The following is a 14,286-nucleotide window of genomic DNA, read 5'->3' on the forward strand; positions in this document are numbered from 1 at the left end:
GGAAAAAAGAGGGCAGCTCACAGCATGTTTGAAGCTGTTGGTGTCTCTTTTTCTGTGTGGATGTGTGTGTCAGCAATCCATCTTACCATGGTGTACTGCATGTGATGGCACACGAGCTCAGGCAGCTTTGTGCGTGCGAGTGTGGGTTTGTGTTCTTCCATACTATATACGGTTTGGCCAGCGATAGCAGAAGGCAGAGATCAAAGCAGAGATAGGTGAAGTGAAAAAGAGTCGGCTAATGAAATAAACGCAGAAGCAGACCGAGGGGAGGAGACGGAGAGGCAGGCAGGGAGAAGAGGATTGAGAGAAAGAACAGATAGATCTGGAGAGAGAAGGAGGGGGAGGGAAAAGCATTGTGTGTGTGTGTTTGTATGTGATAAACCTGAGTCACTAGCCGATTGTACATCTAAGCACGTTCCTCCCTGTTACCATCCAGCACATTTCCTCTAGCCAGCGAGGATTTCTTTCACTCTTTCGCCTTTTCTCTTTCTCTCTTTCTTAGTGTAGAGCAAGCAGGCTATTAAAGAGATAGGAGAACAAGAATAATGTGAATTGGGTTGTAGGATGTTAAGCATACTATGGGGGTGGGGGGGTTTATTGACACAACATCCAGTATATTGCCATTGGAGAGGCACTTTTTATCTCAAGCCGTTAACAGGCCCGTGAGTGCATGCATTTTTTAGCAGGGCCGCTCCCAGTGGGAATTGAACCTCTAACCCCAACAGTATTAGTGGTGTGTTTTAGAGCTGTACATGACCACAAATGTTTCCGATACACTCTTCCCCTCTCTCTCAGGCTATGAGAATTCTTTTCTCTTGTCTCTGTTCACGAGTCATTTGATGGTCATTTGTCGGGTCAGTCACCCTCTTTAGCTCAAAGTGCAACAGCATTGCTCTCCCACTTCATCTAAAACATGGTCAAACAGCCAACTGGGTGCCACAAGTTGGACCCCAGTCATTCTCAGCATTAATGTTTTTAGTGGAGTAAATGATGAAAGAGGGAAAAAAAGAATTGAGGGTTTAAAAATATACAAGAAACCATTCAGCCCTCTCATATCTTCGTTATGGCTCTGAGGTAGGGGTGGGTGAGAGGGTAGCGCCCCGTCGCTATCCAGCCGCGGTGCTATGATACCTGAGTAATTACTGTATAGGGCTCATACGCTTCACTTAGCAGTAACCAGGCAACCGGCCAGCCAGCTACAGAAACAGACAGAGACTTTCTTTCAGAGTCACGGGTCTGTCTCTTATAATCTGCCCAGTTCAGAGCAGCGGAGCCAACAGATTAGTAGCTCTGAACCGTTTCAGCTCACGAACCCCTAAAAATGAAGGGACGCCTTCTTATGACCTGGCATGGACACTATATTTAATTTTCAATTTCGTGCTTGATAGTGGAAGCGTAGAACATGCAAGTGTTTATTATTTGATGATAAAAAGGACTTTTATCACAAAATCTCAGCATGTATTTGTGGCCTGTCTTTTTGCATGCTCTAGTTATGATTTAGTGACCCTCCTGTTGGGAGCCAGGAACCTGTGGTACAGGATTTCCCGTCAGTGTTTTCTCAGTTATTGGTCAATCTTGAAGTCCTTTTTTATCTGCATTGTATGTAAAGCAGGGCTCTAGCTAATCACAAACCCTGGTGAATGGTTGTTGATGAAACTAGTGGAGCATCTGGACGACTTAAATGCACCTTGAAATATCAGCTTCTTTTCAAAATTCACTCTCATGCACGAGGAATTATTCCAAACTCCCTCAACAGTCTAATTTAAAATTGAGAGGCTGTTACTCACATGTAATAACAATGAAATGTGACACATTCAAGTAAAAGTTAAAGTTCATTTTTTGCTATTTATTGTATTTTGATTCTTTTCATTCATTTTTTAGAACATTTTTCTGCAATGTTCAGGTTACTGTGCCCTTATGAGTCAATCAGTGAATGTTTCTAAGTTTGTATTATTAATTCCACTGCATCAAACTTTCAGCAGGACTGTATTCATTATAGGTTTAGCAGGTTGATTTTAATTAGTTTTTTTAATTAGCTTTAATAATCACTAGTGTGAAAGGTCGACTCCTAATTGCACTTAATTAAGTCTAAACTTAAGCCCTTGAGGTGGTACAGAACAACAGTTGTAATATCATAAGAGACAAACACAGTTGCTGCATGTCACTGCAGCTGAGCACAGTGACACCCATTACCTTTAGGTGTGTTTTGTGTGTTCATTGGCCTGTCAGTGACTGCTTGTGCAAACACAGATGCACATATGTGTGTTGTCACTTTCTATTTGTGTTTGTCACTTTCTCCAAGGTTATTTTCAGCTGCCAACCACAGAGCAATCCCATTACGATGGTTGTCAGATAATCAGATTAGCATTTGTTCAGCGGCAACACCAAAAGCAACGAGCAGCACTCGCCAGTTGCCTTGCCTTGGCTAGTCTAGCCAAGCATCGCACTGCGTGACCCAGCCTCCCATCAAGTCACACTGACAGGGCTTAGCTCTCAGTGCACTGGTCAGTTTAATCTTCTCACTTTAGCTGCTGTAGTAGGATGGTCATGGGATCGGGAAAACAAACATTTGGACTTAAGTGTAGCTGCACCCTTGAACAGTTCAACCCCCATGTGTGGTTGGAGTTACATTAAGTTGGATTAAGGTTTTCCCAGCAATAATCGGGATTTATGGCCAGACTGGTAGATCCCACAGTTAAAGTAATCCTGGTTATGGATAGTACTTGTTAACTATAACAGTTAACTATATGAAAGCAAGGATGCACACCATTTTGACTAAGTTCTGATTCATTAGCTATGACTCAGTGTCATACCATGTGCTTCAGGGACTGCAGTAATATATGTATCTTGACACATTTACTGTGATTGTTGGTGATATTACAGCAAAGTCATTGATGTCTTTTGTAGTCATATTCTTAAAACCTATGATGGTCATATTGGCGCCTATTAGCTATTAATCTAAAGGTAAATGATGGCTGTGATTGATGACTCTATTTTGTGTCTGGAGACTGAGTCATTATGCTCTCTGGCTGCCTTCCTTCAGCACAGTAAAGACCCTGCCTATTGGTATGAACCTGTGGTGATTTGTATAAGCAGCAGAGGCCCAGAAGAAATACAGTGAAGTCTAGTAATGGAGCCACAGCTGAACATGTGCCAAAGCATGTGAGTTTGAATTAGAAATTCTGCTCATGTCGTATTAGAGATGAAATGGAAGAGCTAGTAGTTCCTCATCAGTTGGATTGAAGGTGGATTGAAATGCTAATTTTCCAATTAACAATGAAGTGGTGCCATGGTAACAGCATTAAGTGCTGAATGCTGAGTAGCGGGAAGAGCTGTGGCACCATGGTCCTCTGATTTGTACCAGTCTTGTCACTGTACTTTTCATTAGTCACTTCCTCCCCAAGACCTGTGTGATCCCACGACAACAGGATTTTGTTATAAGGCTCTGACATCCACTGAGTCCTCAAATTACTATTGCACTGTGGTTAATCTAACAGTTAAGATGATAATAGACATAATTTGGGCTACCATAAGTGATGCTCTTGTCACCAACTCAGTGTCTTTAGCAGGACTCCAATAGGAAGACATCTGGGCCTGTTGGGAATGTGAGAGACAGGAGACCTGTGGGTCATATCTAGAACATTTATGAAGGACAGGATCGGTCCAAATTCTATTGCCCAATGAAAATACTCATTACACTGTTGCAGTGACATGAGAGCACCTTTCAAACTGAGCAGTATAAGTCTGAATTCATTATGTAAAACAGAGAGCGAATTTATAGGCTACTCAGTGTTTGGCCTTGAGAAGAGCGGGAACAGTTCACCTTCCCTTTTAACTGCAAGTCACATTCCCCTTCCCGTCTTAACCAGGCATTCTCCTGGTCTCAGGCCAACCTTGTACTGCTGAACGCAGAGAAATATAAATTAGTCTTGAATAGCATTAGCAATCAGCTAAGAGCTGGAGTGTTTATTGTACCATTTCAATCACTGTGACAAGCCTCTGAGACCAGGGATCTCTTTGCTTGTTTTGCCTTTTCATTAGTGGAGTCGCTGTGCTAACTGGAATGACAAAATTTCTTAGTCTGTGGTTCTTGAGCCAGAATGTTGCACTTGTCTTTGTGCCAAGCCTTGGGAGAATAGAATAGAACAGAATTTGTGTCGCAAATTTCCTTGCAGCCACACCTCATGTGTTCAAATAATGACAAATAATGGCAAATAATTGCTAACAATCAGGCTAGAAAAAAAGATAGTTCATAACGGAGTGATGTGGGTGTGGGGCATTTAGCCATTGCTCCCTATCCTGATGAAATCTAATGGTGGGGACTAATAATTGGTTTGTGTCCGTTTGTAGGTTAGACACAGTATCATAACTTCCCAATGGATAATCAAGTTTCTACCAAAGTTGGTGGGAAGGTTGGTCCTGGACCAAGGAAGAAGCAGCTTTCACACCTGTGGCCACAAGGGGGCGTGTCAGTGTGGCATATTACAAAAAGACTGTAAACAGATACATCTCATTAAAAAGCTTTGACCAGGTATGCCATTGGCCACAGAAAAAAACCTGATTAACTTTTCATGTCGTTCAGATGGGGGCATGTCAGTGGGGGCGACATACTAGAAAAAGTAACATGACAGCCAAACGGATTAGCTGACTGCCACAAAATGTTGACCCACAGCCATGCCCACTTCAGGACCGTTGATGGGGGACGGCATGTTTACTTGTTTTGTGAATAAAAGGGAACTATCATATAAGGTCCAAATTTCTTCGTGGGAACATTTCTTGTAGAAGCTAACATTAGGAAGTAGTGGGCAAAAGATCAGTTTCCCAGGGCAGATCACAAGTTAATCATGTCTACTCTACAAGGAGCAAGTTGTTATTTTAGAAATTCAATCAGCTGTTCTCAGCCATTGTGGAGCTGAGGACCTCCAACATGGCCACCAGCTTGGGGCGTTACGTCACCTGAAAACCCTTAATATATGTATTTTTTAAGGGAATATTAGACTTTTTTTCTACCATGGACTGCCTAGAAGCTGGTAATTATCCTTCTCGCTCCAACCACTTACCTTGATAACCATGGAACATATTTCTCTGAAATAATCTATGCCCTCTGATCTACTTTCACTCCACACCATTTGTTACACCTAGCATACATGAATCCATTACTCTGATGAGAAAAGGGGGTTTGAATCAAAGGAGCTGATGGCAGTTGGCAGTCCTCCAGATGGACTGGCACAGGTGTGTGTGTGTGTGTGTGTGTGTGTGTGTGTGTGTGTGTGTGTGTGTGTGTGTGTGTGTGTGTGTGTGTGTGTGTGTGTGTGTGTGTGTGTGTGTGTGTGTGTGTGTGTGTGTGTGTGTGTGTGTGTGTGTGCAACACGCCCTCATAAGTGTGCGTGTTCATGTTCGTGAGGATTCACACAAGCATGTGTGTGTCGAAGTGTGTGGGAACTGTGTCTGCTCAGCATACATCTTCATGGGAAAAACACAGACCGTGCTGATTCAGTTATGTGGTGTTTTTCAGAAGCAGGGTTCTTCTGGAGAGGAGAGCCGGAGATATAACAGCATTTCTCCCCCGTGAGCAAATTTAAAATTACATAGCATTCCGGGTAGATGCTCACATCCCGATCAACATTGTCTGCAGTAAACACGTTGTTCTGCTCATGTAAACTGACCCATATGCAGAAACCAACGCTAAATGAGATATACTGTATACTTTCTTCAGCATTATATCCCAGGCAGATTATCCGGCGTTCCCAGGATAAAGGCTTGTAATTACAATGAGAGTTTATCCCGGCCATGGTAAATGAGATATGATTATGTACACGAGTCAGATACTTGAGTATATTATGAGGTCTATTATTATGATCAATAAGAGGATCTTGGTGTGCCTGTAAATATACCTTACTGATTCTGTGTTCTGCTGTTTTGACCAGGACTTATAAAGTGCTTTATTTCTTGTCCTCACTGAGCTTCAAGGACGTGGATGAAGAGGCTTTCTGCTTCTCTCTGATCTTCCACTCAGTCATTCCCTTCCCGTTCTGTCCTCTCTGTGCTTTTTCAGCAAAATGTTCCATCAAGGGCAGTGAAAACAGTAGTACAAGTTATGTAGAGTGTCTGTTTTGGGAAAAGGGGATTCTCAACTTTATCAACATACGATGTAAAATGAGAAAATGTAGTCTTCTCCTGGGTCAGAGGTACGTTTTTTTCAATGGGATTCAGTCAGAAACAAGGCCCATTATGGATTCCACAGCCAAAGTTAAAAAACAGTGACCCTGAAGTATATTAACCCTCCTGATTTGTTTATTATTCTGTGATTTCAGCACGGGCTACTGGCCTTGAAGTTCATCCTGACCTTCCTCATCCCAGATGTTCCCAAACACATCCAGATCAAACTGTCTCGGCTGGAGTTTGAATCCCTGGAGGCTCTCAAGAAAAAGGTAAGAACTGGCTATCGGGTTTTTCTTGATGGAGGCAGACTTCACAATAACAGTATCTTCAACCAAAGCTGAAGGCTTGAGCAGGCTGAAGTATTACAGTGTATTTGCAATTTCATGGTTTCAAATATAGCTGTCACTTTCCATTATGCAGTATCTTAGGGAGCAGTAATAGCATTATCATCTTTGAAAACTGTTCTGTTTTTTTTTTTTTTTTTTTTTTTTTTTAACTTCACTGCTGCTAAATCTTGTGGCAGCCTTGAATGTGATTTCAACCTATTAACTGTTCAGTCTTTTTATTTATTTTGGATGATGATTAGATGTCAAGAAATGGCAAGAAATCAATCAATCAGTGCACTTCCTGTTACTGCATGTATGCACTGCATTGTGCATGGAAAAAATAACAAAGCTCTTCAACAATAGACTGACTGTAATGTCCCAAGAAATGTTGATTGACATTAACTAACATACTCTAACAGACATATAACACATACTAAGACAAATTTCTGACACATAATAAAGTAAGATGACACTTTAATGATCTTCTTGCAAAAATTGACAAATTCTCATACGTACACTGTGACATCCATACACAGTCACATACAATGGGTAATATCAGTCAAAGCAAAACATTAATAGGTTTCCCAGCAGTAAGTATCTTCTTAAAATCCATCACTATGTGCTTAATGATAACTGCTTGCATACACAAACAGATGGTCTGTGCCCAGAGAAACAACATCTAGGCTTATTTGTGTCATTCAGAGCTGACAGCAGTCACCTAATGACGGACAACAGTAGGACATGACTAACGGCACCAAGCAAGGCAACAAGCAGCATCACGGCTCAGTGACTCCACCGCATCGGGCGTGAACGGCACTGTCGAATGTGTTGACGCAGACCTTGGAAAGCTCATCAGTATTATCACTCTGTGTGTATGTGTGTGTGTGTGTGTGTGCTGCCTGCCTGCCTCATCAGTATTGTTATCCAGTCCTGATCGCTTAATGACCCAAAAGGCAGGCTTCTCAACGCCGCTCCTGCCTCTTGAGTTCTGCTTAGCTAACGAGTTAACAGATTAACTCTGTGTGTCTGGTTTGTGCTCTTAATGAGGTTCTACCATTTTATCAGATGTTAGCTCAGATAGATGGCACATACACACACACACACACACACACACACACACACACACACAAACTTGCATTGTGATCTTGTCTAAGCCACAGTAGCTGCTTTGCAGTGTTAATTTAGTCAACAAAATTTGTGACTAATGTTAAACACCCTTTTTTCCAACCAACTGACAATGACAAAGACTGGCTAAAACACTGAAAAAAACTTGCTGAAACTAAAACTAAAGTCCTTATAATAATGGCTGACGACAACATAACAAAACAAACACATAAGTCACTGAGTCAAGTTTGTTTTCTCTTGTATCTTGGTCCAAATTCATTAATGAGCAGCAAATAAAAGTTAAAACTGCAACCCTATCACTGGCTAAACTTTCCCAGTAATTGTCTTTTGCATGTCTTTTGCATGCTACCGTGGAATAGCATCATCCTCAAATTCCAGCAACAAATATAGGTTCACCCATTTGCAAATCTGTGATTACTAAAGGAGAGAGTATGGTGTAATACAAGCAAGCGATAAAGTATGCAAACAGAATGACTGAATTATGACTAAATTGAGACTAATTCAGTCAGAGAGGTCAAGTTAACAGTAATTATTCTAAATCAAAACAAAATGACTAAAATGTGACTAAAACTTTTAGCCACACTGCGACAAAAGACTAAGACTACACAAAATCCAAAAATAAGTATCAGAACAAACAGTGCTTCTTAGCCTGGTGTGTGCTTCTCTGACATTTCACCCGCGCCAGACAAAGCGGAGCACACATGCATATGTCTGTAATAACATGTTAGCCTAATAGCCTCCCATTTTGCATTCAGAACAGGCTCTTGATGCATGTCCCAGAGCACTTTGCTGAAGACGAATGGTGTGTCCTATGTTAATAGTATCGATATGGCTGCACTGTAAAGCATTAGCTCGCCTGGCTCCACAGCCATTTGTTTGATGGCGACTGACAGGGCTGAGTGCTTCTGTGATGAGCTGTTTGGCTTTCAGTTATCATTTCTCTCACGTGCCGCCCGTAAGAGGGTCTTGCACTGCCCGGCTGCTGAAGCACAGCCGTGATAAGATACAGATGCAGCCACTGTGGAAGTTTTTTCACACTTTTTGCATAGCTGCTTGGCTGTTTCTCCACCCACAAGAGGAGCTGATCGGAAAATGTGGTGGTACTAATGCAGGATACATGCAGTATTTTGAAGTGTTTACCATTTGAAGGCATTGGCTCACATTTACTCAGGGCTACAAGTAATTCAAAACACGATTGTCCGTCCACAGTATCCCATGTTGAAATGTATTACATCGCCAATCCTGTGTGGGGTGGGGTTACAATGAAATACTTGCCATGGCTTGGTGTATTTCATTGGCTTCCTGTGGTGAGAGTTAATGTTTGGGTTCATCAGTGCTGTTCTGTGGTCTCTTGGTTCTGTGCAGAGCCAGCTCCATGGACGGTAAGTAGCTTTGGCTGTGTGAGTTTGGATCACATTGGTTTGCAGACTTTGGTCATGTACTAAACTGTTTGACGTCCGTCAGACAAAGTGTTTGCTTGTTTGTCCCTGGTTGTTTTTTTTTTTCTTCCACAGGTGAATAAATAGGTAAAGTGAATCCATAATGAGTTTTGTTAATTCAGACTAATCATTTAATGACCTAACTCTGATTTTTGTGTTGTGAACGTGATGTAATTTGTTTGAAGGTTTGGTGTTCTTTAACATTTCAATAATAATCACTCAACATTTTCTTTCTCCATCAGGATAACCGACATTAAAATGAATTTAGTGGTGATGATGCTTAATAATAGCCGGCATAATTTAATACCTAACCAATGCCTAAGAAATTCCCCAGTATCAAACATCTCCCCTGATGCTCCAACATTGTTCTTCCTTGACACTGGCAATTATCTGTGTTTGCAGTGGCCGCAGGGACACAGGCAGACAGAGAAACACTGAGACAGACTAAGAACTTAATGAGGGCAGTTACACATGTCTTCCACTGGTCAGATAGATCAAAACAGCGACTGAAGTCAGCTGGCTTTTAAACACAGAGACAGACAGGTAAGATGAGGGAGAGGGAGAGTTAACACACTTTGGTCTGAACCATAATAGCAGAATTAACTTTGTTTCTCTTACGTATTTGGCTTATTACACTCACACTACCCAAATACAAGTGAACCAGGACGTGTAAACAAAAGGACCACTGTAGATCATTCTTGGATAACATTTTGGTCAACTGTCTTGCCAGGTTTAGAGACTTCAGGCAGCAGGATGGTAACAAAATAAATCAGATTTTAGTTGCTGTAACCTAAGCCAAGTATGATGGACTTCTCTGGTGTTTGCTCTTGTTAAGAACACCAGAAGGACAATTTGCCCTTGTTCATTTTCATTTTGCTTGGCTTTCCAGTTATGAGTAACTGCTGGCCATCAGATGTCAGCATTCATCTGCATACAGGTAGTCTCAGAGTACAGTTCACATGACTTTGTCATTACCTGCCTGAAGCGACTCAAGTAAACGTGTCAGAGTTAGAATAAATCACTGCCAACGTGCTTGGTGTGAACACACCCATAAACTGAAATGAAGGCAGTTATGTAAGTGCTTTATGAGTGTAAATTTAAAAGAGAAGATGGAGGCTATGCAAATCAGTCTCAGTTTACAGTTTCAGCTTTTTAACATGCAGAAGGCAGACATTTCTGTGCACTTAGGAGAACACTATAGGAACTGATGATGCTGAAAATGATCTTTATCTCTTAATTACATTACAAAATTAGACAAGAGGATATTATTGGATTAAACTGCATCACACTGTTTTTTTCTCCACCACATTTTTCTGCAGAGTGATAATGTACAGTAGCTGAACAAAATGTACTCTGTAATTCTGGCACTTTGCCTTAGTGGTAAAATGAAATATTCAAGTTGGTCACCGAAAAACAAAAATCACATCAGAGCAGCTCCAGACACAAACACAAACACAGACAGGCGACGCATGTTAGATAGAGCTGTCAGGAGACGTCTCGGTTTCCCACACGAGACGCCTGATGTGATCGTCAAGTGACTTTCTTGGCTGCTCTTCTCCAGCCACAAGTCACCTTCCTCTGCATCTGACCAGATCAATCACAGCAATTGAATGGGCGCGTCATGAGATCCGTCCATAGTTCAGTCCTGAGTTCATTAGCCAGGCAGACTGTAAACAGCAGACAGGAACCAGAGGGGGGGAACACATGCTTTTTCATGGGAAGGGCCTCTCATTTAGATCAGAGCACAGAACCCCATTTGATAAAGAGACTGTCCTAGTGCATGTATCAGATTAGAGTAGGGCATTCACTGCTAGTGCTAACTTCTAATAAATGATGTGACATCAATCCATTTTCCATGCCCACTTATCCTGTTCAGGGTTGTGAGTGGGCTGGATTCTACCCCAGCATGCGTAGGACAGAAGGCAAATTAAGTGATAAGCCAAGAAAAAAATATTTGGTAGCTGGCGAACCCCTAAGACGGCCCCATGGAGTTGCTGGACCCCAGTTTGGAGGCCACTGCTCTCAGCCTGCTGGATGGATACAACTGCAGCCACATTAAATTAGCAGCAGCACAGCAAAATATCATGATACCACACAGGCTGGTTTCTGCGGTGTTTTGTTGATACACACAGGCATGATGCAGCAAAATGCAAAAGCATTCTCTGAACAATTTAAACCCACACCATGCAATTACAGAACCTTTTAACAACCCTGAAACGAATGTGCGCTTTGGAGAGACGCAATGATGTAAACCTATTCATGCGGACCAGTCATGTTGCGGTTTAGGCCCGTTTTTCCTCCTCTCCAGTGTTGCCAAAATCCAGAAGACTCAGGCTCCTCCTGCTATTTCTCCTGTTTTAAAGAAAGCGCCCCCTCCCTCCCATTTTTGAGAATTCACAGAGGTAGAAATTCAGAATCCATGCAGCGAGTGAGTGCAGTAACTAAGGCAAGAGGTGGCACTGCTGTAAGGCAGAAAGACCACGCTGGTTCTGACTCATAAAGAGGACATGACACGAAACGTGACAAAACACAACACAGTTGCCTTCGCTTAGCTGTAAGCCTGCAGGCACAGAGCTCGTCCTACAAAGTTTGTCCTCCGCCTGCTTCCATATTGCCATGATTTTTACATTTAGAGGGGAGGGTCATTGGCGGGGAGGCAGGGAGAGACAAGTGGTTCTGTGAAGAATTTCCATACAAAGTTGCTGCTGCTCTTAATACCATGAAGTGGCTCAGATTAAATCGCATAGTGCACATTTAAGTTTAATGGGCACTCTCACATATTGGCGGACCATATGCCAGTGAGAGGCAACTGTTTGAATTTCAACGACTTCAATACCAAGAAATAATAAAATTTGATGCCAGTCAACTAAATTTTTTAATCTTTCTCCGAGCGGAACACTTTGTCACTACAGTTTAAGAGTTTGGGATTTCGCTCTTAAGTTGATTCATCTCCTGCTGGCACTGAACATGTCCTGCTAAAAACCGTTTAACCTTACAGCAAAAGAACTATAATAAAAATCAGGATTTTGGCAAACATGGCAAAATATATGGCCTCTCACTTGGGGGGGGGCATGATGACTCAGTTCCAGCAGCATTTTATGATATAGGCTGAAAACAAAAAAAAATCTGCTTAGTGCAGCTTTAAAAAGCAATGATTGTAGATAGAAGGCTGTGTGTGTGTGTGTGTATGTGTGTGTGTGTGTGTGTGTGTGTGTGTGTGTGTGTGTATGTGTTAAAACGAACTCCAGCAGCCACTATCAGAGGGTGTAGTGCAGAGTCAGCAATAGCGAACACATTGGTTTGACATGGATGAATTCTGCTGCCCCACAGGACCGAGCAGGGCAGGTTGGGACTAGATGACTGGAGCACAGAGCAGCTTCACACACACACACACACACACACACACACACACACACACACTCGCTTCATGACTACAGCACAGATTGTGGTAAGTCATTACAATAGGACAGTGTCAGATGCATGTACGTGTGGTTCGTACACACCCACGGGTGCACACCCAGCACGCGTGCACAAACGCACACGTTCACAATTCACTTGCATTCACACAAACACACACACACACACAAACTTCATGACTACAGCACAGATTGTGACAAGTCATTACAGTCCCACTGTGCGACATGCATGTATACACACACACACACACACACACACAAAGATACAGAGAGAGAGAGAATTACTTGTGTTGTCTTAGCTATAGCCTTAATAATCCTGGTACAGTGCACCATCAAAACAATGAGTAGCTTCCAAACCCCTGAGGGCTGAATAACAGCCTAGACCTTCCTTGTTTGTGTATGTGTGTGTGTGTATGTGTGTGTGTGTGTGTGTGATAGATCAAATAAGCCTGTATAAAGCTCTGCTTCCTCTCTCCTCTGATCAATACTGACATATCAGGACAATTAGCTGGACATGTTTGCCAGAGCTCTCTGGTGTGCCGGGGGCATCGGCTCGAGAGATGATGCCCTGAGGACAGGAGGGGGCCGGGGGGATTTACTTCACTGGCACTTCACTGCACTCCAGCATAGAGGGAGACCAGGGATGGAGATTTGCCTACCAATCTGCTAGTCTGGTCGGGGAATTTCAGGCTAAGCTTGTGCAAAATTGTCCTCGCTAGTCCTAATTTGAACGTGGGCTAATGGAGCTGCTAATGGAATCCAAATCCTCGAAGTGGTAATCCACCAGGTCCATGTTTATTATCTTTTTGTTTTTCCATCTTTGGTGCTCAGCGCTCATCGCTGTGGCATTTTTGCACATGCCAATCAAACAGTGTGTCCAAACATGTGGTTGGATTCTCTGCAGGATTCAATCTGAGTTTCCATGGTGGCCATCACTGCTCATGCTAACTACCCAGTTCATCTGCTCTTTATTTCAAATAAACTGTTGCTGCTGTTGCTGAAACATAAAAAAAAAAAAAAAAACTCCACTTCCTGTGTGTCGGAGGATTTTTCCAGTAAAGGCATACCAGACACCGAGTGTTTACATCAGCTAATGGAAAAGCTTTCATTAACTGGCTACAGGTTGAGTCATACTTGTGCTATATGAGTCAGTGATAGAGAGGAGGAAAACAGTGAACATATTACACATCATTACTTTAAGTTTCAGTCATCATTGCACTCATGTTTTCTGAGGCACTTGTCTCTTTTCGTGCATGTGTCTTTGCTTTCTCTTCCTCCTTCTCTTAGCTCCTCTGCCATTGATATCAGTCTGTTTTGCAAATTTGCCTACCAGAGTTACTCACAACAAAGTGTCCTCTCGGGCTGTAGACCTATCCTATTTGCTAACTACTCTTATGATTTAACATATCTTATTACTATGATTGGAGAGCCGGGAGTGTGTGCGTTTGTGTGTCCCCTAGTTGGTGATCCCATAGTTGATTTTGCGGAGTTTTTAGGTGGCCAGTGTTGGTGGAATATGGTCCCAAGTCAATGGCGCCACGGGAATTAGTCAGAACTGGCCCATGGTCTGCAGCCTGAACCTCTGAGATCCTACTAATATAATTACAGAGCAGTTATTGTGGGATTGTTTGGGAACAAATAGTGGGACAGCAGTGGGATCACCAAAGGCAAAGGCGTCAGGGGCAGACACTAAGAGTACTGAGAGAGGAGTTTTGACAGCCGGGAGAGTTGATCAGTCAAAAAGTGCATTTAGCAGACAGCAATCCCTCTAACATGAACACCCTGACACAGGAAGAGACATTTTAAGCGGCAGATTAC

General features: G+C 42.5%; 1 protein-coding gene across 3 annotated transcripts in view; it reads left to right on the forward strand.

The window, feature by feature from the left end:
- ano10a (anoctamin 10a) overlaps nt 1-14,286 on the forward strand; it is a 28,350-nt gene that overhangs the window by 10,939 nt on the left and 3,125 nt on the right. For all 3 annotated transcript variants that reach the window (XM_030071599.1, XM_030071600.1, XM_030071601.1), the window contains exon 14: nt 6,315-6,431. In XM_030071599.1, the coding sequence (XP_029927459.1) occupies nt 6,315-6,431 (117 nt within the window). The remainder of the gene's footprint in view (nt 1-6,314; nt 6,432-14,286) is intronic.

The sequence above is a fragment of the Myripristis murdjan genome, chromosome 16 (genome assembly GCF_902150065.1).
Source record: "Myripristis murdjan chromosome 16, fMyrMur1.1, whole genome shotgun sequence".
NCBI lineage: Eukaryota > Metazoa > Chordata > Actinopteri > Holocentriformes > Holocentridae > Myripristis > Myripristis murdjan.